A 25,592-nucleotide genomic window follows, 5' to 3' on the forward strand; every position below is an offset into this window, starting at 1 on the left:
CGAGTTTGTAATCTAATTAGACAACAGCGTAGGATGGGTTGCGTGACTGAGCAGCGCAAATTAACACCTGTATTGTTAGCTCTTCAAGTTTTGTTCAGTAGTGGGGTTATCTTTCATTTTTATTTTATTTCAGCTCTTTTGTTTACAGTTCTTCGGTGGCTGTTGCAAGGTTTTAGGCTTTTTGGAAGAAGAGTATTTTAGGGCGGGAGATGAGAACCACTTTCTGGTTCTCATGTATTAGCATAATGCTGTTGTGTTGGGATTTTAGAGTGGCAGGAGAATATTTATATTGACATTAAAATAAGTCCATACAGTTATTTTATTAAGCATTGCCTCCACTCCCATTTTTCTTTTAAATACAAAAAACCCACTCTATTTTGGATTTAACTAAAGCAGCAGTGTTCTTCTGCTTCATCTTTTAAATTTCTACTTAATTTTTTCTCTCTTTTTAAGTAGTTAAATTAAAAATATTCTCCCCTTTTCTTGTTTCGGCTTAGTTCTACCACAGCTGCCAAGTTTTGTTCTGTTCCATATCACATTTTATGAAAATTTTTGAATGTGTGATTTTGCATATTAGCAAAAAGACTTCCTGAAACTCAGCCTTTGCATAATATCTCAAATGAGATGCAGGAATATGGACAGGGCTAATGACATACCGTAGTCCTCCCACTGCTGGAGTGACTGGTCATCTTGACTCTTTAGATGCTGACAAAAATGTAACATCCTGAATTCTCCTGTGTGTGCACACCAGGTATTATTTGTATGTCCTTTTATTCAGGGGGAAAAAAGCCCACAATATATTGCTGGCTACCTAAGCAGTGCCACTGTAAAGTTAAACATGATTCCATGAGCAATGTCTGATCCCTCAACTACATATTTCTTGGAGCTCTTCTAAATGTAGCAGTCATTAGTGAAATTGCACAGATTTCATTCACCGTTTGCATGGAAAGAAACCCTGAGTAATTCCAAAATCTCAGAATTCTCCTAAGTTTATTTTAAATATTGACATACACAACCCTTAGAATATATTTCTGCACACTCACCCTTATTTTGTCATCTGTTTCCATAGTGGCTTGAAGTTTCCCATTCACACTGAATACACAGAAAAGGCCATTTTCATAGTATATGATACAGTGGCCCTCTCTTGAAGCCTGGATAAGTTTTGGTCTCAAGCAGTTTTCAGGACCTTCTAATGTCCTCAATAGGTCTCCATTCATAGAATGTATGAGACATGGTCCTTCTGATGAAACACAATTAAAAGCACTGGTTATTTTCATATCAAATCCATCCAAAGACATTAAAGGACAATGAGTAATGGCTTTTATTGAATTAACTCAAAATGTGTTATAAATGGAAAATTTAAGGTACATTCTTGTAATACTAAAGTTCTTCACATTGGTAGTCTCATCTCCTAAAAGTCTAGAATTGCACTAGGGTAACTAAAGCAATCACCTACTTTAAGGCAATGTCCACACTACCACTTATGTCATTATAACCTAAGCGCTGGACAGTGTTATGTCGGTTGGAGAGCTTCTCCCACTGACATTGGGGTTGGATTCATTAAGTAGATGGGAGAGCTCTCTCCTGTCATCTTAGAGCAGCTCCACTAGAGAGTTTACAGGGGCGCGGCTGCACCAATGCAGCTGCGCCCCTGTAAGCTCTCTAGTGTAGCCATAACCTTAGTCTCTTTAGGAGCTTCCCTGAAAACTTGATAGTTACCAAATTTTTCTGCTGAGTGCAACAAAATAAGTCTGTACTGAATCTGAAGGCTAGATTTTCATGGTAAGATGCACTTATTTGCATCCTCACAATTGCAGCACCTAACTTAGGTGTACAAATTCCTGATATGCATTCACAAATCAGATGTGTACCCATATATGACTAGCTACATTCTTCATTGGTAATGAACATGGACAAAAACTTAATTAGTATGCACACATCAGGTATTCCCTTGTGTAAGTTACGAGCATGCAAAGTGTGTGCAGTTTTGAGTGCCAAACTTTGAAAATGCAGCCTATAAAAGCAACTTTTGAAACACTGAAGAAGGAAGGTCTCTGTTCCAAGGAGGACAGATCAATAGACAAAGGTAGGGAAGGGGGACAACTACAGGCAATTTATGTACAAGTGAACACAATTCATTGTAAGCAGCCCAGCAGAAATGGGTCTTTAAGAAAGATTTAAAGTAGGGACCTTGTAGATGAGCTCAGAGAAGCTGAACCTAACCGCTGCAAATTTTAGTTGGGAATGCAAATATATCTTTAAATAACTACAACAAAAATCACTGCTTTTCCCCCTGAGGAGTTATCCATAACAAAAACAAAGCACATAATTACATTACATTCTTGATAGTCCCAGCAGAGAGCCAGGAACACATAGAGGATAGTTCGCTCTGTATTGTCTAATAACTTCTGAACAAACAAAAACAAGGTAACTGGAAGACCAGCATGGGGGTGATGTCTGTGCTGTACTTCTATAGATACACGTGAATCAGCTTCAATTTTAATGTGTTATGGTCAAAAGATGTTTTTAAAATTGACTTAAAAGGAAAACCTGTGCCAATTAAAACAAGGTTTTTTTTATATGAATCATACATAATTAATATGATCTCCATCATCGTAGACTGTATTCACCTTTAAACTAGGACAATAACTTTATGACCAAAATACAGTTTTAAAAAGATAACAGAAAATCTTCTACCTTTAGCACCACTTATTACCAGACCAAGTTCAGCACAAACTGTAGCACAAACGATCTCATAGTCATGTCCTGTCAAGATGGCTCGGGGAGTGGCAAAATCACCTTCAAGGAAACAAGAAAAAAGGAATCTTCAGTTACAATTCATCTCTAAAAGCAGTGTTTACAGTAATTCACATATTTATTTTCTTTGCCCTTGGAGTTTACACTTTCGAAAACAAGATACTCGTGATATGGACTATACTTTTTGTGTTACACTTGAGATTGACTTCTTCCATACTGCTGAGCAACAGTACACTAGTAGCACTGCCTTTCAGAAATTCAGCCTGGCCATTTACTAATGAAGAGACACATAACTCAACTGTATATAGACAACAGCTAGTTTGAACATAAAGGATTCTACTTCCTCTCAGTGGACAAAGTTCATGTCAATAAATATTCTGTAAATAAGTGTAGATGTCACTATGATAAGTAACAAGGGAAAACATTTATGATGTCCAAGTTGAAGGAAGGAGTCCACCTACTGATTTCACTGTAATCTGTTTCCAGTATTGAAACCACAACTATGAGCCTTAACTGAGTTCCTCATAGCCAGTTGGTGCTTTGTCCAAAGCAGTTATTTTTTCCAGAATCTGTCTTTAGAGACCAAATCAAACACTTAGGGATGTTGTCAATAGAGGAAAATTGTAAGCAGACATATTGTTATGAACTGTTGAACTGGTCAGACTTAAACCTTTTGTCATGACAAATATGGGTAATTAACTTTATTCTCAAAGATCAGACATAGAAAGTGTATGCATGTGTTATCATAAACTTCTTTAAAAATACTTCAAATCTCATCTCATGGATTTTCACTAGCTCACTTTCCCAGAATGCTAGTAGTCCATGGAAAGCACAATGTTATTTTTGCAATTACTGTCTAATTATTTCAATTGGAAGCCTTTTATGAAGAGTTAAAATCATTAAAGTTTTAAGTAATATGTTTTTGATGAGGTTATCACACTTAGCTTAATAAAAGAGAACTACAAATAAGCTTTTTGTAGCAGGAAATATTTTTAATTTAAATTAAATGATGACTTTTTTTTCTCCTGTGGAATGCCAGGGCTATAGAGAAAGATGGTGGTGAAAATCAAATGTTATTTTAATTTTAAAAAATAGTACATGGATTTGCAAAGACACAGAAAGAAGTAATAGTGTCAAGTGATTCCAGCAAAGATAAAGCAGCACGTTTAGATAGCATGATTCAAAAAGTTTTGAAGTCGAAATTTTTTAAAAACCAAATATTAATAAGCACAATCTAATTAATGTGTCTATTCATTTATACTGCACTCTCCAAAGTAGCGTCTGCATAATTTCTAATAAAACACTCAGATTGTTAGAACAGACCCTGCAAACAGAGAATATTTTCACAGGCACAATGAGTTTTCTCTATGCAGGACTGGACATGTGAAAGTAAAGTTAAAAAGACTTTTCTTACTCTTACCAGTGTGCGCTTTAACTCTGATCATTTGCAACAATTCTGAGAATGTCCACGTAGCTGTCATGTTCAAATGGTCTTTTTAAAAAGGTCATAATCTATGATCCCGTATCAAACCAGGGATTATGACCTTTCAAAATGTGATTTATTCTGCAATTACTGCTACAATACATAATTTATATTATTGTAACATACAAATTTTGCAAAGTAAACAGTATTTTTTCTTAATAAATCAGGAAAATATCATTCATATATATAAATACTTTGGAGCAGCTCAGTAAGTGATCCCTAATCCCCAAATATATAACCATGAAATGCTACAGCTTTTGTTTCATATGGAGTTTGGCAAAACACACTCAAAATCAGGAAGCATGGCAGACAGTTCAGAAAAAAAAATTAAAAGCATAAGGAATAGACTTATGATCAGTAGGTACTTCTCAGCTGACTGATTTTACAGAAATATGGCTATATTGAACTTTCCTCACCTAAACACGGAACAAGCACTTTTAAAAGTGAATGAAACAATGAAGACAATCCATGACTTTGCACAAACAGATAGAAAAAAGTTCTATAAACTTTAATGGTAACACTGGAATCTACTGTAACAGCCTCATTACCCAGTATCAAATTCTACTTTTTAGATCCCATGCTCTGTCCTATTGTCCCCAAATGAAATGTAAGGCAGTTTTGCACAGTTTCTTGTTTGGAGTATTTTTTAATTGAGATGCACACATTAGCAACATTAAATAGTCAATAATAGTTATTATTTAACACTGTCTTCGGAACCTGCATTTAACACAAAACTCCACAGATCATCAAAAAATTAAACTAATTAATGTATTAAATATTTTCATAAAACAATAGTTTTAAAATTGAAATCATGAGAGTTTGAAATGAGCAGCACTGACTCAGGGTTAATGGGTTTATGTTGTTTGAGTTTAAAAGGACATTTAAGGAACTGTTTTAAATGCAGTTATTAGAGGATAGAAGCAAAAACCCAAGTGGCATAAGATGTTTACTTTAAATGCTTGTGGTAGTAGTGTATTGTTGTCTCTGTGGATTAAATGTTATGCATTTCCACAATACCTACCCCAATAGTATCTAGGAGTTAGGCTTCTCCTACAACACAACATAGACTGATGATACAGGTTTATCATAATACACAGTAAAAATTCTATCTATCTATAATACTTATGTTGTTTTTCATTTAGTAATATTCTATTAATATATTATATAAATTAGAATATAAACCTGTGTTACCTAGATTATAAGCAGTGTCTCACAAATCCATTCATCCAACTATTTACCAAATAGCTTTAGCATTAAATAATTTCGCATCAATAAAAAAAAGAGAACAACAATCAGAAAAGTAAATTTACAAAGAAACCTCCAGTTAGGCTATTTCTCTCACTACTGAAAAACAAGAATCCTGTGAAAAATCAGGCTGGCTCTTTTGATAAAAATGTTAAATATTTAGAGGTTTTTAAGACACCAATTTACCAAATAATGGGGTCACTTAAAAGCTGATTGTAGAGCAGAACAGATTTCTTTAAAAGCTTTTAAACTGTTACTGCTTCAGAAGATTGTCATGGTTTTCAATAATGCAGAGAAAATTTTATTTTGTCACTGGTTTAAGGGGCACCTCTTCAAACTTTTCTAAATTGTTTTAGGGGAACCAGCTTCTAGACCCCTTTGAAAAGCTGTGGAAATGACTTCAAAGGAAAAAAGAGTCTTTGTCCTTTAAGCAGGTTTACGACCACTGAGGCAAACCCTAACTAACGGGTGAAAAGAATACTCAGGCATCTTTATGGAGATCCTTAAGGAAGATGAACAAGTCAAATGAGATTAAAGATAGCCCAAATCCTGGCACTAATAACCAAGACACAGCAGTCTTACAGATGTGCTTTTCTCAGCACAGTATATAATAATATCCTTAACCAGTACCACTGTTGGAGTACTACTTAAATTTGAATGGTGTAGAAATATTAGTGGCACATTCACATTGTAATAAATGTAGCCACAACTTATTAAAATCATAATATATATAAAACTCTTTTTCCAGAAATAGGCAGGATATTTTACCTTTACAGTAACTATTCAAATTATGTCAGAGAACTCTCTTGCGTTACAATAAATAATTGCTGCAAAGTTGTTTTCCCATAGAAAATATCACTCTTGCTTAAGTGACCAAAGTACACTTTAAATCATAAAACTCAAACTTCAGAAGATAAAATAAGACCACATGATATCACGTGTGCAATATTTTACTGAAAAAGTGCTGGATGCTTGGAAACTACATTTTAAAAGGAATAGTGGAATTATAACAAAGTCAAAACTTTCTTCCAGTTTTACAACATCCAGAAGAAGTCACTCCTTACAGCTAACGAATAACTGTTTAGTGTTTCTGGGATTTCCTCCTCCTAGTTTTCCAGCCTTGGTGTTGTTAAACAAAACAGAATCATGACATCTTAAATCCAGAAGCGAATTCCTTGTTTAATTGCTTGCTGTGTTACAGCAACTGACTGAAAGAACTGACAAATACAGCAAACTCTGAACATTTCCATCTAACCTGTTCTCAACCTAGAAACAAAAACATATCCCACATTAAAATGTGACATGCCCTTTCCTAAAACTAGCACTTGATGAGATAACATTATGCAACATATTAAAATGTAAATATTTTGACTATGGCTCCTTTCATACTCTATGCTGAGAAGGCAGTTAATTATGATAAGTCACTGACATATGAACAGTAATTCTCAAGTTATGATTCCATGATTATAAAGGCTGTAGGGCACCTTTTTAAGTGCAAATTAATTATGCAATTTTATGTCTTAATATAAAATTCTAATTAAATAAAACATCAATTAACCGAACTATCTTTTTACTTACTGCTTGCTAAAATAACTGAGTGCTTTCCCACAAGGATAGCCAAAATGAAACACTTTCCACAAATTTCACAATTTTTAAAATTACTGTTTCTAATAAAAACTGACAAAAATAATAAAATCTTTAACATAAGGTTACATAAATGTAAAACCCTAATTCTGAAATCTGGGAACTATGAGCACAAGCCATATTCCATCCGAACGTAAATAAGCAAAACAACAAAACAATCTCAAGGGCTCCGCTATGCCATTAGACTTCCACGTTAGTTTTACAATGCATTTCAAAATTTATTTGCCTCAAACTGATTCCTGTTAAATATCTCTATAAATACTACATTTATGGAATTCTGCAGAGTGGCTGCCAATAACAAAATTTCGCTGCTACACAAATGAGACTAGCTCTTTCATGTACAACAAATCTTACTGAATGATGAGATATACATATGTTATGAAAGTATCACTGCAATTTTAGTCTGAAGGCTGATTTCTTTTTAAACACACAATTTTTATACTATATTTTAGTTACAAGGTACATAAGAACTCTGCCTTTATGTTATTCTCCACTTTAGAGAGACAGGAGTTTTTCCTCCCAACTCCAATCTTTTTTCCTTCTACTGTTGCATGTCATCTGTTCAAACTTTTTATAATCTCACAAAATGCACAACCTTAAATCTGGAAGCTAGTTTTGTCTTTGCACATGTTACTTAAAGACTATAGTTTGCCCAAAGGAAACAATTTATTTGAGTAAACTTACATTCGAAACCTGAAACAAAATCCAGAAACTGAAATGCAACTGATGCGAGTAACATTTCCAACCCCGGCTAGTAAAGCGCTAAACGTATATTTACTTTATCATGTGGCTCAAGATTACTAATAAGCTTATTACCGCTGAGGAGACCAAGAGGGCTTATTTCAATCCATCCCTTAGTTACCCCGTGCAAACATTTGACTGACATGGAGTACTGAGTAAGCAGATGCTATTAGAATGTAACATTTTTTTGTTCATCTCCCTTCAGAGTAGTTAATTAGAAACATGAATTTGAATGCTTTTCTTGTGTTTATAGACACACACTCGCTTCAGGATATGGTTCCTTGTATCTCTAAAATGGGACAATATAAAGAGCAAAACAAATATTACAACCTGTATTAATGGAATATTACAATACAGACTTTACATGCACAAAGTCTGGACTCCCATGCCTCACAATTCCCATCCTATGTGCAATGTGAACTCTTCTGGAACCTCTTCCCCCTCATTCATAGTTTGTCAGCTGAAAGTCCTGGGAAGTCTCTTACTCCTCCCACTGAATATGAACTCCTCTCAAGTCCCTTGCAGACATCAGTGGTATGACTATCCAGTGTCTCCACTGTACATAACATTTTAACATATGCTGTGTACCCAGTTAATTAAAGTATCCATCCAAAAAGGAAAATTATTAAGAACATTATAAAGCAACTATTTCAATAAAAATTATAGCAATTGTAAGACAAGGTGCTAACATATGTCTATTTTTAGCAGTATTCTTTGTGTTATATCTAAAGATCAATTCCATCACAAAACAAATATGTTTGAGTTTCTCTCTTAATCAAAAAAAAATCTCAGATGAACGATTTCATACAATGGTTTAGCTCACTTTAAATCTATCAGTTTCTGCTGTTTTTACTATTTTCTGCTTATTAGAATATATTCTACAAAAAAATCTTGTAAAATTTTGTTCCAATTAAGAAAACTTTTTAATCATTTAAAACCTTTTAAAATATACTGCCCAACAACAGTATTAAATAATTAGAGCATATACTGTAGCAATATGATCTTATTTTTAAATAGGTAATTAATTTTAAAACAGCTTGTTTTAAATATAGTATTAGATACACGTTTTGAGACCTTTCATATTGCAATGACTAGGAACGTTGTAGCATTTTTTAAAAAAACAACCAGCCAATGAATGATCAGCCTTAAAAAGAAAGAGTTTTGTTTCTTCTTTTAAAAAGCAAACAGTATTTTTCAACAAATTTAGTCTTCCAGCTAAGTGGGGCTCTTAATGTATATAATTCCGACTATACAAAGTGTTCTAGTGTGTACCATAATGAATTTACATCCTGCAATTCCTATGTTACGGAAATTAATGCCAGAAACTCTTTGAAATGTTTCCTAGCTGAGCCTAAAGTATGGTACTTACCAAACATTTTTTTTACAGCAGTAAAGTCTGGTTTTGAAGATACTCAAAGTATCAATTCTACACCATAAATCATTACTTCTTCTGTTTTACTCTAGCTATGTGGTACAGTCTTAGAATTGAATAGTATAGTCATTTTTCTCAGTAATCAAACAATTTAAATAAATGTGATATATTAGTACATCATCCCAACACCATGCATATGGTGCACATTAAGGTTATATTCATTTACCATATGAATACAATTCCTTTTACCACCATCTATTATTAGTTACAAGTTGTAAATATAGCATTGTTTTGCCTGGAACCTGAAGGCCTGCATTACATCATGGAGCACTAAACATCCTGATCCTTCTGGAGAATTTCATGTATATAGTTTATTGATGCCTGAAGCTGGATGCTGCCAACATAGCAGCATCAAAAACCTTTTCTCTAAATTTTTCCATTCAAGAAAAAGATAATGCCTTTGTTTGTGTTTGTATAGTGTCTAGAACATTGTAGGTACCAAAATATACCACCACCAATTTGATTCAAGAAGAAAACATGAAATTCCTTCTCTACTAGCCAGTTGGAAATAATTACATTACAAATGCAGTACTTAATATTGGAGGACATATTTTTAGTTTAAACTAAAATATTTTTAGTCTGCACAATTAAAAAAGAACCTGCTGCATTTGAGAATGATTTCTGAAGCAGCTACTATTAGGATTGCAAGTTCTGTAGAGACGCCGTAGAGACACTAATGCTTTATTGGCATTATATAAACACAAAATTATAATATTTATTATTTATACAATATTATAGGTTTGAATGGAGTTACTAGACATACAACATCGCAAGGTTCATCCATCTATTATGTCTTGTCTTTATGACTTAAAGTTATTTGGGGCAGAGGCTGTCATTTACTGTGTGTTTACATAGTGCCTAGAACAACAGGGCCCCAACGGAAGTAAGGCCTCCATGCACGACATTTTAAAACCACCACCAATACCCCTGTGCCCTTACAGCAGTATAATCTAGGGTCTCATTCTGGAGGTCAGATACATGCAGGCTGTGCCTCTGCAAAACCACACTGACTTCAATGGTGCTTTGGAGACATCTGTGTGTGTGTTGGGGTGTGTGTGTGTCTACCCCTGCATCTCCAATAGGCCTATGATCAAAGCCTACGTTTCTTAAACTTCCATGGGAGTTTGGGGTGACCTAGGAATGCAGGAACAGACTCTAAATGTCAGATGGAAATTTAAGTGGTTACTGTAGCTTAAATATATTATTTTGTAGTTACTTTTATGTACCTGTTGCTCTTTCTTTTCTGAGAAACATACATTCCTGAGCTTAAATTCCAAGTACAGAACATTTTATTATTGAACTTGTTCACATTCTAGTAAAAAAGAAGAAAATATTCCATTTTTCTTACCATTACACTTAAAACACTACTGACATACTCCAGTTTCAGGTTGCAGAACAACATTACATTCAGTTTGTGCCTTCTTATTAGAAGGAGACAAATTATAGTACAAATAAAATCCACATGAGTTTCACACCAAATTTGTCGAAGAGTGTGTGTGTGTATATTTAATATTTTAAGCAGTAGTATTTTATGGAGGATCAGTCCCCACATCATTTTCACATCATTGCCAGCAGATGGCAGTGTAGAATGCTTGGTTATATACAGCAAAACGCTACTCTGCCCAGCCATTTTTGAGAAACAAAGAGTATTTATTAATGGCTGCAGTGAAACAGTACTCAAATAAAACCGGGGTTTTTTTGTTTTTTTTTAAAGAAATAATACATATCATTCAGTGTGTGTGTGTCAAAGTAAATTTATGTATAATATACATGGGATTGCATATAACAAATATATAAAGATACTCAGACACAGTCACTGCTTTTAATTCTCAACACGATACTCTACCTATCTCACAGCAGCACTAGGTTTTCTTAACAGAAGGAATACAGCATAAGTCCTCCTCGGAGAGATCAACTACAATCGTTCTAAACTCATTTCAAATATTTGGAGATATTATAATTTTCTACATGGGTACATATTAATAAAATCAATAGCAGGTTTTGCATTACTGACATGATTGATGATTTATGAGTGCCTAGATACCATGGTGACTGACACTATACAAAAATCATAGTACACAATGACGTTTTTAGTAAAGAAAAACAATGTAGCTACATTATATACTACTTTTTAAAAAGCCCTGTTCTTACAATTATAGCTACAATTCCTAAATAAATATTTATGTTACAAACAGTTTTTAAAAATCTGAAATAGTTTTTATAATGGCCATAGTTCTCAAAACTGCAGAGACTTAGGTGCATGCTTAATTTTATACACAATGAGTAGTCCCACTGACTTCAAATTATAGAAATATGATTTGCCTTAAATCAAGAAGACTGCTCACAGGGTATAAAATTATGCATGAGTGTAAGCTTTTGCAGGATTTTTGCAGGATTGGGGCCTATGAGATTAGGGTGTCTGACTGCAAAGAAATGATCTACAATGCTATATTTTAATCAGTCAAAAGCAGGGTATTAATGTGGTGATATTTCTGGATTTTAATCATCAACAAAAACAGCAATACCTAAATTTTTAAAAATATTTGAATGAAACATTTACAGAATTTTAATTTTCACACTGAAGAGTATTTATAATAGTAGTGGCAGAAAAAAATTTGTATCTTGCTAAACACAGTAATTAATATAATAAAAAGTACATAGCAAGATACAAAACTTTAGACATAATGGCTTTTGTGAGTTTAAAATAATTTAAAAATGTAAATCTGAATAGACTATATGATGCTTGTACATGTTAACTACAGTTGTACTGTTCACATAAACTCTTGGTTAAATCCATTTGTCTGGTTTAAATATTAAACATCCAATGTTATATCCTGCAATATAGCTACAACAACCAGTCACAATAAAAAGAGCTGGAGTTTGTTTCTCTAATATGCCTCAGAAAACTATAGTTTTAGAAGGGCACTACATTACGAGACAACACTATTCACTGAATGCACTGCTGTGTATTGATGATCTTCACAATATATTTGTGATACATACAGAGTAACCTTTTCAACCTTTAGGTTATAACATTAAAAGAGGTAACATAATTTGCTTTATTCACATACGTGTAGACGACTGATGCAATAATTCATAGGATACAAAATGTTAGTTTAGTGGCAGCAATATAATAACCAACTTTATATATTTCATTACTATTGGATGTTCCTGTGAGTTAACCTTTAATTTTATTAAAGCAAATCAAATTTCCAAAGTAGACATGCTTTCTTGTCTTTTACAATAGGAAAGTGTCAAAATAATTGTAAATATATCCACAGGAAATTTGAAAGCAACAGTAGAAGGTTCTCTCCATCTACTAGAGCACTGCACTGGATGACAGAAAAGCCCTCTGTTGAGAGCTCAACAATACAAACATTATTTTTTTATAAGTATGTTAAATACATAAGGCAATAAAATTCACACTCTATACCTAACTGAAACATATGGAACCTCAGACAGAATAATTATAATGCAGAAATTACAACTGTTCAAGGCACAGAGCATACAATTCAATTCACTAACTTAATTGGCCTCTGCATGAGTGAAGACTGTGGGGTGGGGGTGGGGTGGATGGAAGAATTGTAAAGGTAATCCCCCCATCTAAGAATTGGTGTGGACTGTAACCAACCTCTCCCAAAACCATGGCTGCCACTCCAGTTTACAAGTTGGACCAGAATTTGGTGTAACTTTTGCACACCATTTGTACCTGAATCCTGTCATCCCTTCTTTTGATGCACCTCAGCTGTCACCCACTGTACTAACAGGCACAGAAAGCCCACTCCCATCTTCCCCTTTCTGCAGGACACAGTGAGTTCACTGGCATCTTTGCAACATCACTACATCCAGTGCCCTCCACACAGCCCCAAGACTAGGCGTAAGTGGTGTAGAAGGCCTTCGGCTGGCCCTGTATGTCAGAGTGAATTTCACTCATATGAGGTGTAATTTTCAAAAGCACCTGCATGGCTATCTACTATTAGCAGCTTGTGTAAAAAATAAATAAATAAAATGGGAGCCCTGACTGCAATGGCTATATGGTATCAACATCGTCCATGACATTTTTTAAAAAGCTTTAAACGACATTCACAAATATTTTCTTGTTTTTAGATAAACATCTCTAAATACATTGAAAGCTAACCTCACATAAGTAGATAACTTGTCTTTTCCTCCCCTTAACTTTGCCCTAAGTGGTGGTTGTTTCTGTCACACATCTACTAGTTACTCAAGAGACTGTGATAAGTCTCAGGACTTTCCTAAAAGATGCAACAGTTACTTCAGATCTGTTGTTCCACTCTTAGTCATTTTTAGAGCTGGCTGGAAATTTTTCCATTAGAAGATGCCAATTCATCAAAAGCAAGACAGCTAGCAGAAACATGTCAATCTTGACAAAATTTCATTTAAAAAATAGCCTGACACAAAGCACTTGTACAGGTGACTTAATTTTCAAATGTCTTTTATTTTAGATTATAAAAATATTTCTATTTAAAAAATGTCAAAATCAGAATGAAACATTTTTTATTTTATTGTAATGTTCTGATTGACTTGGAAATTTTTAAATTTCTTTAAATTTGCCAGACTAGCCAGAAATATTTTAAAAATGTTTTCATTCCATTTAGAGCAGAGAAAAAAAGTGAACGTGCAGAATTTCCCACGAAACAGAAAATTCGGTTCCCATCCAGATCATTTTTACTTTTTTCTTGCTGTTTATTAACTAGTCAGCAAGAAAGGCTAATTTATTAAATTGTATTGCTCTATCTACAAACAAAGAGCCTGAATGAACTGCAGGGCTCTGTATATTGTTACTTGTAGTCTTTTCCCAACTACTTAAGTTGTTGACAATTGTCTATGCTCTTTTCCTATATTACTGCATTCATAATGTAGGAGTATAATACACTTCAACAGTGATTAGTTCAAGTTAAGTTTTAAAAAGTAACCCTTTTCAGCACTAACGTAGGGAATATGACAGCTAGGCAGCATTTTGTATTAAAAAAACCAAAGTAAATACAGTTTCAGACTAACATCCATCCATCTTCACCTATGTGTTTCAAATTGCTGAATATCCCCACATATAACAACTTTAGTACATGTCCATGATAGATAGACAGATAGAAAGACCTGTTGTTGATGATTCAGCCAAAATAAGCAGTCACATCCCCCAGGAAGAGGACTTAACATAAAATTTAAAAAAAGAAACTATATAAATGTAAGTTTAAATAATATTTATTTTGCTAACACATTTCTTCTGTAAAACAAAAAGATGAAGAATTTTCCCATACAGTAGCTTTATGGCAGAGCAGTTACTGATGGAAAATTATTCTTTATAAATATTTTGATATAAATAATCAAATGGAACATTTATTTATTAACTATGCCACAACCATAATTGCTTGTCAGCTTGGGTTAAATATTATTTTAAAACATTTACAAAGGCAGCCAGAGCTCAATGCTTCCTGAAGTAATGAAACAAAATCAAGCAACTTAGGTGAAATGTAGTTGCTATCTGGTGGGAATATGTGAAGGGGGAGTTAAGTCATATTGGTCCACTGAGAGGCGGTTAGAGGAGGAGTAGCGTAGTGGGGAGGAAGGGAAGCAGTGCTGCTGTTTTAGATGATTGCTGTTGCAACTCTTAATACTATGGTGTATAAAGGGGGCCCCTTGAGTGCCCTTTGGCGTGTAGCTGTTATTAAGATTGAATTCACAATAAACAAACCTATTTACATTTTAAAAACTAGAAAAATGCCAACAATAAAAAATGTAAAATTAAATGATGGATGTAATGTCAAAATCATAAATCAATTTATATTATTAAAAACTACTTCGTGGTAACAGATCAGAAGCTTTAAATACAAAAGACCAAGGAATAACGGATGAAACGATTAAATATCTATAGCGCCAATCCTGCACGTGGTTATGTGGGTGGAACCCACCAACTTCAGTGGTGCTCCACACCCATGCAGGCGTCTGCCTGTGCGGAGTCACTTACAGGATCAGTGTCTATAAATCTCTGACACAAAAAAAGTAGACAATCATATACTTGTTGCTCTTTTCTTTCAGTGGCCGGGCTGGAATTCTCACATTTCTGACAGAATCAGAACTGGGCAGAAACATGTCTTTTGGGTTTCCCTTATTGACTGTTTTGACTAAACACAGAAGTAAATAAAGTTACACCTACAATTAATTTAGACCACTATATTGTAAGCTTGTTGGGGCATGAACTGTCTTTTCATTGTATACGTGTATAGGCCTAGCAACAAGGGTCTCCAATTGCTGATAGGGTTTCCAGGCACAACTACAATATAAATATTAAAAAATAACAATTAACAAGTCTAAATAGAAATTGTTGTTGTTGGAAACCACCACTTGGCTAACCTCCAAAGAGATGGGACGATTTTATCGTGAAAAGACATGGCCGCACATGGAAAAGGAAGGCCAGGATACGAGAAGAATGGAAGACGTGTTGTGATTAGTGCAATCTACACGAGGGCTGAAGGACCAATCGATCGAGGTGTCAAATAGAAATATCTAGCAGCTATTATGCCCACCCATCAGGTGAAGCTTTGACAGGATTGGCAGGGGCAGAAAGAGACACCATCAGGTGGTCCTTGACAAAGTTCATAGCAATGTGGGGGGAACCCTCCTCTTCCTTACGCAGCTGGTTGGGAGAGGTAAAATTGAGGAAACCTTCCCCACCACCAGAATTAACTCAGGCTGATCCTCTGACTTTCCAGTTGGTCCACACTCATTTGGTTGCAAAAGGGTGATTTTTAGATATGCACTAGGGCCGAATGCTCTGGCCACCCACCGAATGGGCATGTGAGCCACAAGGTCCTGTACAGAACGAAGCACCTTTCATCTATATCCATCTCACTAGAAGCAAGGATGGATTGGAATTTCTGATAATTGCTTCTTTTTTTGCCTTCAAGCAATTCAAATTTGAAATGGATACACTTTTTGTTGTTTTCATGTCTCGGTATACATCCGTAATTACATCTTTAAGAGATATTTAGTCTTAATTCTGTCTTAACAGATGTGGAGGGTGTTGTTTCAGCTGCACAAATCTTTTTTCCTGGAATTTGATTTAGGTTTTTTTATTTTTAAGAGGCCACATGAAAGTTTAAATCAATTCTGGCTACGTCAATGGAAGAGATACCACAATGATGAGCACAGTATAAATGCCTATATACACAGCTTTTAACTTCACTCTTTTCAACATTTGATAGCACTATAGTTGATATATTTTTCAAATGTTACATGCATAGGATCAAATTCTGCTCTCAGTTACATCCGAGTAACCCCTATTGAATAAAACAGGTGAGTCTCAGGTGTAACACTGGGTAGAACCGTAGCAAGTTATAGATGAGTTTTATTCCATACCTATCTGCCATGTAGTACATTTTATATTTAATTTGATCTAGAGGGGGGTGCCAAGTGTCTCCCTATTCCCCCACCCATCTGGCTCTTTTGGACATAGCTGGGATGGAGGAGAGACCAGCACTAATCTCACAGAGCAATCTGGGAGTGTCCCAGAATTTTGGGGAACAGTGGAGTCCTGCTCAGAGAATCATTTTTATCCCCTTACTGGAAATCGGCTCTGAGAATTGATTTGTGACTAAGGTCAATGGTGAGCAGAGGCCTATGCCCTAAATAGGAGTTGAATCCTCAGGAGCTTATTGTAATTTACAAGAAATACCTCAGGTGTGTAAAAACACTTCCAGTTTACCTGCAGACTTTGTAAATGCTCAGTCCTAAAATGATCTATTTTCAGAGATTATGAGGTTTGTGAACGCTAAAAGGAATAGCTCATGAAGGTTGCCATCTACATCAGCTTCCCTTCTGAGTTTCTAAATGCTGAGCATTTAAATGTATGTAGTCTATCAGTTTATTGGAGTAGCATGTAAAGTTTATAAATCCTAGAATAAGGAACTCTAAGAAGGTACTTTACATTAAAAGAGACATCTAATGGGTTTACAAAATCCATGGACATAACTGGTTGTTAGAGGTGCTAAATCCCACTGTAGTAACCGGTCTGTAATTATCTGAATGGAGCCTACAGCCTGAAGGTCTTGAAAACACTGTACACAAGACCTGCAAGGATGGAAGCGGAGTAATTAGCATAGAGTTCATAAATTCCACAGGATGGGGTTGCAGATCAGTAAAAAATGGGCTTCACTTGTGGACCCTGTAAATATAGTAGGCAACACCCACAAATCTTGAATGCCTCATAGAAGTAAACTACTAAAGTGTTTTCTGAAGAGTACTGTTTTGCTTCCTAGAATGTAAAGCTCTACCTGATGGGCCTGTCAAACTTTTAAGTTCCTTGAACAAGACTACTTGGGGCTTCCTAAATTTATAAGCGCTGCAAGAATAGTGCAGTGTTTGCCATTTCCCTGACCATCAGATTGCAACCTATGCATATTGTGCCCACAAAGATTCTGTTCTCCTTCAACCAAAGCTATTTATTTTAAGGAGCTTATAAAACTATGCTGGGTGCATCCATGAAGCTCTTCTGTTCCTTGAATCGACTATTTAAAATACCTTGGTAACCTATTCATGCTATGCCTGAAGATTTTGTAATCTACTTGGGCCACAACCTAAGCAGTTTGTGGACTTCATGAATTTATTTCACAAACATTCAGATACAGCATTGACCTCCCGAAGTCAAATACTGAAAGTAATTCCAAAACCAACCAGTCTTTTTTTTTCCCCTGAGAGTTATAGATTTGAACCACAAATCTTCCAAATAACCGAAAAAAGACATGTGATTCTTATTTAATTATATTTTAGACTGATGGTTTAGAATCAATTCTGTATTGTTTCTATGTGAACAAGTATAAATTATACTAGATAGAAAGAAGTCTTTTTTTGGCGCTTAATACTTTAAAAAAACAAAACAAAACAAAACACCTGTGTGTCTTATGCCTATTATCTTTTGAGGACGCCAAGTAATTATCATTATTATTATTATTTCGCCCAAGTCATTGTGTGTCAGATTCTGACACCCTTACTCTCACTGAGTAGTCGCTAACTCCATGAGTATTTTGACTGGGTGGTAAGATACTACTCAATGGGAGTAAGGGTGTCTGAATCTACACATGAATGCATATTTTTTAATATATTATACAAGAACTTATAAAAAACAATCTTCACTGAATGGGTAATGTTAAAGTGTTTATTTAAGAAAACCGACACCTTCCAAAACTGCATGTCCAGTTGATCTGTTTAAAAAAAAAAAAAAAATTTCTCCACAGACCTAACAGTAAAGCCAACAAAATATCAAGTCAAAAGGGTGAGAGGCAAAATTGTACTTGCAATGTTAAGCATCTCACAAGCTTATTGTAAGGAGTCAGTACTGTAGCTCTATAATATATTTATGTGGTCAAAGCAAGCACTGTTTAAACTTCAACATAAATACTAAAAACCTTATACTTTGATTTTAGTTTTACGTAAAAGCACTGAGTACTTCTGTAATGACTTATCTCATGTCACATGCAGTTTACTCATAATATAGGTTTTACTTACCACTTGAGTTATCACCAATGCTATTGGTTTTGCCATTCCAGTACCAGAGCAGCAGTGTTGCATCACGTGATCCTGAGAGAATGTAACAATTTCCTCCAATGTAGGATTCGGAGCGGGCAAGACAGGTGACAACATCCCAGTGCCCAAACACTACTTGTATTAGTTTACCTGAAACATATAAAATCTAAGTTTAAAACATACTGTTAATGATTTTTTTGTAGACTTTACTAAACACATTACAAAATGTTTTAGTTGTACTTTCACGAGCAATGTTTATAAAAGAAAGTCTAGATAAAACCTTCAGTTGCTGCTGGTTGTGAAAGCCAAATTCAGTGTCGATTTTTTATATCCTGATGGGATGAAAACTATTTAAGAACACAGCAGTCTATATAGGGGCATAGAGTGAATAAGAATCGATTACAGAATTGTATCTTACACTGGCTTGGCAGGATTTAGTGTGTTTCATTATTCTATATATTTAAACTCATGTTGCAATCATGAGTTTAAATATATAGAATAAAGAAACAATGACACAAATTCGCAACGACGGAATTTATTTTAATGCAGTTTACTGGTGAAAGTAGCAGGAAAAATGTAAATCTGATGACAGTGCATAGAGGCTCCTGAACAGTTAGGACATAGGGAATTGTGAGTGTGACATGGAAAATGAAACAACCAGCTCTTTGAGCATTTATTTAATTACAAAAAATGCATACAATTCAGAAAGTCTGTATAAAATTAAACTTCCCCTTTAGTTCCTCCATCACATTTAATATAATAGTCAACCATTTCTACCAGCTTTCTTCCCGTTGAGAACACTTGCAATGCCCATAAAAGCTCAAAATACATAGCTGACAAGCAAAGTTTCTGTTTGTTGTATAAGTATTCAAGCCATCAATAGATACATAGAAATGAATTTGAAAGGAAAACCTAGATAAACTCAGCTTTACTCAGTGAAAAATGTGCAATTCATGGATCTTTAAAAATATGAATATGCTTATTACTTTTTAACCTTAACTCAACAGGGTCACATTTGCATAAGTGTGTGTATGTGTACGTTCATGCAGGTTGGGTTTGCATGTGTGAGCAAACACATATAAGGCCAACTACAACTGCCCTCTGAAGACCCCCACACAGAGGGAGGGACATAGGGTGAGAGAAAAAGCTCCTTAAAGTGAGGGCATAAGCACCAGCATTCATCTTGCTGGGGCTATTGGAACCTGTTAATAGCAGACCATATAGAGATGGGATATATTTAACAACCTCATCAATGATAAAGTAGAAAGATTAATGATCAAGCAGAAACTGGATATTAATGAAACTTACAAATGATGATAAATTGGGAGGAGTTAAAAAACAAAATGATCCTGAAACATATTAATATAAGGAGAAATGTGGGAAGCTGTAACACTGAATTGACCTAGGGATGACAGTGGGGGGAGATGTGACTTTGTACTATGATGAAGTGTGGGGGAAGAGGGAGAGGAGAAGAAAGAGAGAGACAGTACAGGTTTGGGCTGCATAAATAAAAGATTAAGTCATGCAGCTGAAAGATAACAGTTCATAGTTCTTACCTATACTGTTTCTGCTGTGACTGCCCCTGGATTATTGCATTCAGTTTTGCACAAAAAAATTAAAACAAAAATAATGACACACTAGAGAGAGAGTTTAGATAAAGGGCTGGAAGGACAGATTTATAATAAAAGATTAAAGGTATTAAGCAATAACTACGGTGGAGAAAACCTAACAAAAAAACCAGAAGGGTGCAAACACCCGGGAGAGAGGGATATATATAAACACCTGGGGATATATATAGTGTGATATATAGGGGTGGGGGTGGGGTAATGGGATGAAATTAAGAAAAGGAAAATGTAATCTATCAAAAAATTGCCAGCAAGATGCATTTGGCTGGAAAATCCTCCCATGGACTGTGGTGGGAGGAAGCCCTGTCAAGTTGAGACTTTTAAAACTACTGTAGAATGGACAAAGCACTAGAAAGTGTACTTACTATAGGAAACAATCTTGTTTTAAGAGGGAAAATCTCTGTGATCTAATAAATCTTTCTATCTCTAACCTGTATGATTCCATCAAGGAGGAAATGTTATACAATGGATATATGAATGGGGAATTGATGTTTACAATGAAAAATTATTCCTTCATGAGGTTGAAAAGTGACTGAACGTGATAATGGGACATAATACTGTTGGAGGCTCACTCACAGGAGGTTATACTTTTTAACCCAGGAGCAAAAATTTTCCTATAACTTGGTGACTCCAGTCCATATTATGTTTTATTATGCCATTTAAAACTGTCTTTTGGTTCAAAATGTGCTGCGACATCAGAAGTTACCCTGTGCTGAGGGTTCTTCACTTAGGTCCCCAGGTCATGTAATTGTCTCAGCCAAATTGCTGGATGGTCAACCATTTTAGTCAGCAAAAGCTATTGATCTGCAGAGTTTGGAAGGCAGCAGTGAAAAACTTTCAGCACATATAACTTTATCTCAGGCAATATATTTAACCTCATAGAATAGACAGTTTTCCTGAACCTTCTGTTGATTTATCAATTATTTGTTTTAAATTTTGTTGTGATTAAATTATACCATCTATTTTCCAGTTGTATCCCCTTAGTTATTCAACTACTTGGGGTGATTTATATTTTTCAAATAGTAAGTTTATTCTTAAAGAGCTATGAGTTTAAGAGATTTTTCCCCCCAGATATTCTCTGTTTTTAGTTTCTGTTCTAGAAAACAAACATTCTTCAAGACTTATTTGTTTGACAGCTGCTCATACGTTTGCGCTGCCCTGCTAGTTTTACTTAGTTATTGTCACGGGGTTAAGCTTCACTCAATACAACCCAACCATCAAAACAGAAATTCGCTGCTTCTCTTTATCTTTGTTAAATTACTTACTGAATCTCATAAGAGTTCTTCAACTTTTTTTTTTATTTCCTTTAATACCAATCCTCCTCTCTACACAGCAATATCAAATATTACCATATGCACTAGGATATCCCTTTTTTGACAGCACAAATTTTCTAGTTAATGTTTTATTTGACAGCTGTGCTACAAATAAAGAAAATTCAGACTCAAGCCTCTGCACTACTGCATCTAAAAGGCTGTCTGAAAATAATTCCCACCACTGGAGGAAGGTTTTATTGTGCCTTCGCTGTACTAGCTATAACCAGAAAGCATGATTTACGTTAAAAGTATTTCCTGTTACAAAACCCCCCTGAAATCTAATAAGAAAAAGATTCTTTTTTTGTTTAAGTGCTAAAATATAATTGAATTCAACACTTGTGATAGCTTGCCATTATACATTACTGATCACATCTTTTTCCCTTGCTGCTCCGCCAAGCTCAGAAAAGGTATTTGACTGCTATACTTTTGTTTTAATATTAAAAAAAACTTTTAACTGAATTTATTTAAATGAAACTACAACCAGATTTTGTTTGTGTGCTGGATATTAACAAATTGAAGAAATTTAGATAAAACTTTCTGGTAATTTGCTTTTAATCATATCAGAATCAGTTATGTCAGAATTAAGTTAACTAGTAATCTCTGATTATGATTTAAATACAGTTGCAATGACTTAATTAACAAGCCATTTGCAGATGAGTTACCAAAATATTATTAGTTTCTCATCATGACACTGAAGTCAGTTAGCCTTAAAAATAAACACGTGCTCACTTTTCAACAATGAAAAAATTAAGAACACATTAGTCAATATATTTTTAATGTAAGGCAAGAAATTGTGTGGAATATTTACCATACCTGGTTATTTTCTCTAAAGATCTCTTTAAAACCACGTTTCTGACTTTCACTAAAGAGAAGGTTAACAAAGTAGGACTGAACTGTTAAACTGAAGGTTCTGTGTAAAGGATTGCAGTCAGCCAACATACAGTAAACTTCTCATTTACAGTAGTAGTGTATTAAATTGCACAAATGACAAATGCCCCACCTCTAAAGTATGTCAGGGGTCCTGTCCAACTGTTCTGTTGTTTTATAAAATATTTTGGTTTGGTAAGTGTGAAACACTTTATTAACCAAGCCATTTAAGTAATGATGAAGAACATATAGGATAATAAACCTGCTGGAAGGGTTGATGTCCCAGACACATTAACCCCAACTGGTCATTAATCCAAAGGAAGTGCCCTTCAATGAGATTGCTATTCCTATTATAAGGCAATGAATGGGAAGAAAAACATACATATTCCTTCTGTACCTCCAGGATTCTTACCCTCCATGATTGTCTTCAGCATAACATGATATGGATGTAACTTTGTCAGTCTGCAGGGATCACACACTTAGACAGAACTAAGGTCCTGCATATTGGCCAATTTACACTGCGTGAAAGGATTCATTCTTTTTAATGGCTCCATTTCTATCCTTGGGACCTTTTGGGACCCTCAGAATTTCAGAAGTTTTCTTTTCTCAAACACCTTCACTATGTTACTGGACTTATACACTTTGGTATTATTTCAGATGGGTTATGCTGTGTTTCTTAAAATATTTTTCTCAATTATATATAAAGCAGAACAGAATTTAATTCAGGTAAGCACTCAAGAAACAATTAATTCCCCTAGTATGCAAAGCTTTAAACAAACTCAGTAGATCGGTTTTCTTGTGAACCTGAAGAATTAAGCTCAGTGTGTCCCTTAAGTTTCAGAGACAAATGAATATGCACAAAGCAATAGTCAATGACTTCCGCTCCTGATAGCATTCTATGCAGAGTGGAGTGGGAAGAATTTAAAAATAATTCCTGCCATTCTTTGAAGAAGAAATATATTCTCATCTGCCCAAAAATGTGTCAGGGTAGTAGTGAATGGAAAACAGTACCATGCTCCCCACCTCAAACACATGCGTACTTTCTAGGTTTTTCTATTGGTTAATATTCCACTAACCTGTATCAGTAGAATAGACCCGGAAACTCTTGTCCCAAAAGCCACATACCAGGATATAACGATTGTCAGAGGTGATGACAAAACACTGGGAATGGACCTGAATGCTTTGGTCTAACAGGTCAGTGATTTGTCTCCTGTGCATACTTGTATTGCTGGCTAAAGAGAAGAATGTGAAAGAAGAAACATGGAGCATCAAAGTTAGCATCTATGTTCATTGAATTCTAACACCTTTGCAAATTGATATGCATGTAACTAAACTAATTTTATTGCTGCCTCTCCCCGTCCTCACTCCACACTCTTTGCATCTTGTTTGATATCTAATTGTACAAGGTCAGAAGGCACCAAGGTAATCATCTAGTCCAACCTCCTGTATAACATTGGCCACAGAACTGCCCCCAAAATAATTCCTAGAGCACCTCTTTAGAAAAACCACCCAATCTTGATTTAAAAATTGTCAGTGATGGAGAATCCACCATGACCTCTGACAAATTGTTCCAATGGTTAATTATTCTCACGATTACAAATGCATGCCTTATTTCCAGTCTGCGTTTGTTTAGCTTCAGCTTACAGACATTGGATCAAACTTTTCTTTGCTAGACTGACAAGCCCATTATAAAATATTTGTTGCCTACGTAGATACTTATAGACTGTAATTAAGTCACCCCATAACATTCTCCTTGTTAGGCTAAACAGACTGAGCTCTAGACTATCACAACAAGGCAGGTTTTCTAATTCTTTGATTACTCTTGTAGCTCTTCTCTGAACCCTCTCCAATTTATCAACATCCTTCTTGAATTGTGGGCAACAGAACTGGACACAGCATTCCAGTAGCAGTCTCACCACTGCCAAATATAGAAGTAAAATAGCCTCTCTTTTCCTACTCAAGATTCCCAAATTTATGCACCCCAGGATCACATTAGCTCTTTTGGCCACTATGTCACATTGGGAGCTCATGCCTCACTGATTATCCACCATGACATTTGTGGCAGGAAACATGTCTTTCTAGATGTACTGTACAATGCCCAATATACTTTGAGGTATTACAATAATAGCAATTTCTTGTAGTATGTATCAAAGATGCAAGTAAACCCCTCTTTAAGTAAAATGCAACTGGAAAATATAAAAGCGAATAGTTGCAGGAGTACGAAGGATACACAAAAATATAATGGCTAATCAAAAATGTCTGCTTAACAGAGAAGAAAAAGTAGCGCCATTGTAATATAGTACATGTGGCACAACGTTAAGCAGTGGCTCCATGTAGTAGCCAACACTACAATTTCAAAATCTTATAATAGATGGAGTATATCTACCCAAGCACCAGTTGCACCTCCACACAACCATTAAAATAAAAATAAATAAATACATAAATAAATAATGGTGGTAATCACAAGCATTTGCAGTAGCATTTATACAGAACTTTAGATTTTAAGCACTGTACAAATACTAACTAATTATTCCATCTTGTGGCATCATATTGACACTCACATGAGTCATCCGCAGGATTAGAACCTTTAGATCCACCACACAGATTTCTGCCACTTGAGCTACCTGAGTAACTGAAAGCAGCTATAGGTTGTCATCCTTTATGTGGACCAGCACTAGAGGGGGAGGAGACACATTTTGCCAGTGGGTTTCATAGATATCTGCTGACAGCAGAGGAATGGTGAGACTCAGGAACCTTGAGTTCCATTCCAGGCTGTGGAGGGCAGTGCTCTCCAGCAGGCAGACTCTTCTTTCTTCCCATTCCCACCAAATGTGTCCACGTTACACGCCATCCCTTCCAACTTTTCCCTGTATCAGTCCTGTCTCTTCCCGACCCCAGCTCCTTATTCCAGGCCCATTCGCCTCACCTACTAGTCCCAGTCTCCAATC

General features: G+C 35.2%; 1 protein-coding gene across 1 annotated transcript in view; it reads right to left on the minus strand.

Annotated features, from left to right (window-relative positions):
* The window catches only part of LRBA (LPS responsive beige-like anchor protein), a 558,416-nt gene that overhangs the window by 12,226 nt on the left and 520,598 nt on the right, over nt 1–25,592 (minus strand). The window contains exons 52-55 of the mRNA XM_074950978.1: nt 23,721–23,876; nt 18,822–18,989; nt 2,698–2,799; nt 1,044–1,240 (exon numbers count right to left, since the gene is read on the minus strand). Coding sequence (XP_074807079.1) covers nt 1,044–1,240; nt 2,698–2,799; nt 18,822–18,989; nt 23,721–23,876 — 623 coding nt within the window. The remainder of the gene's footprint in view (nt 1–1,043; nt 1,241–2,697; nt 2,800–18,821; nt 18,990–23,720; nt 23,877–25,592) is intronic.

The sequence above is a fragment of the Natator depressus genome, chromosome 4 (assembly GCF_965152275.1).
Source record: "Natator depressus isolate rNatDep1 chromosome 4, rNatDep2.hap1, whole genome shotgun sequence".
In the NCBI taxonomy this organism is placed as follows: Eukaryota; Metazoa; Chordata; order Testudines; family Cheloniidae; genus Natator; species Natator depressus.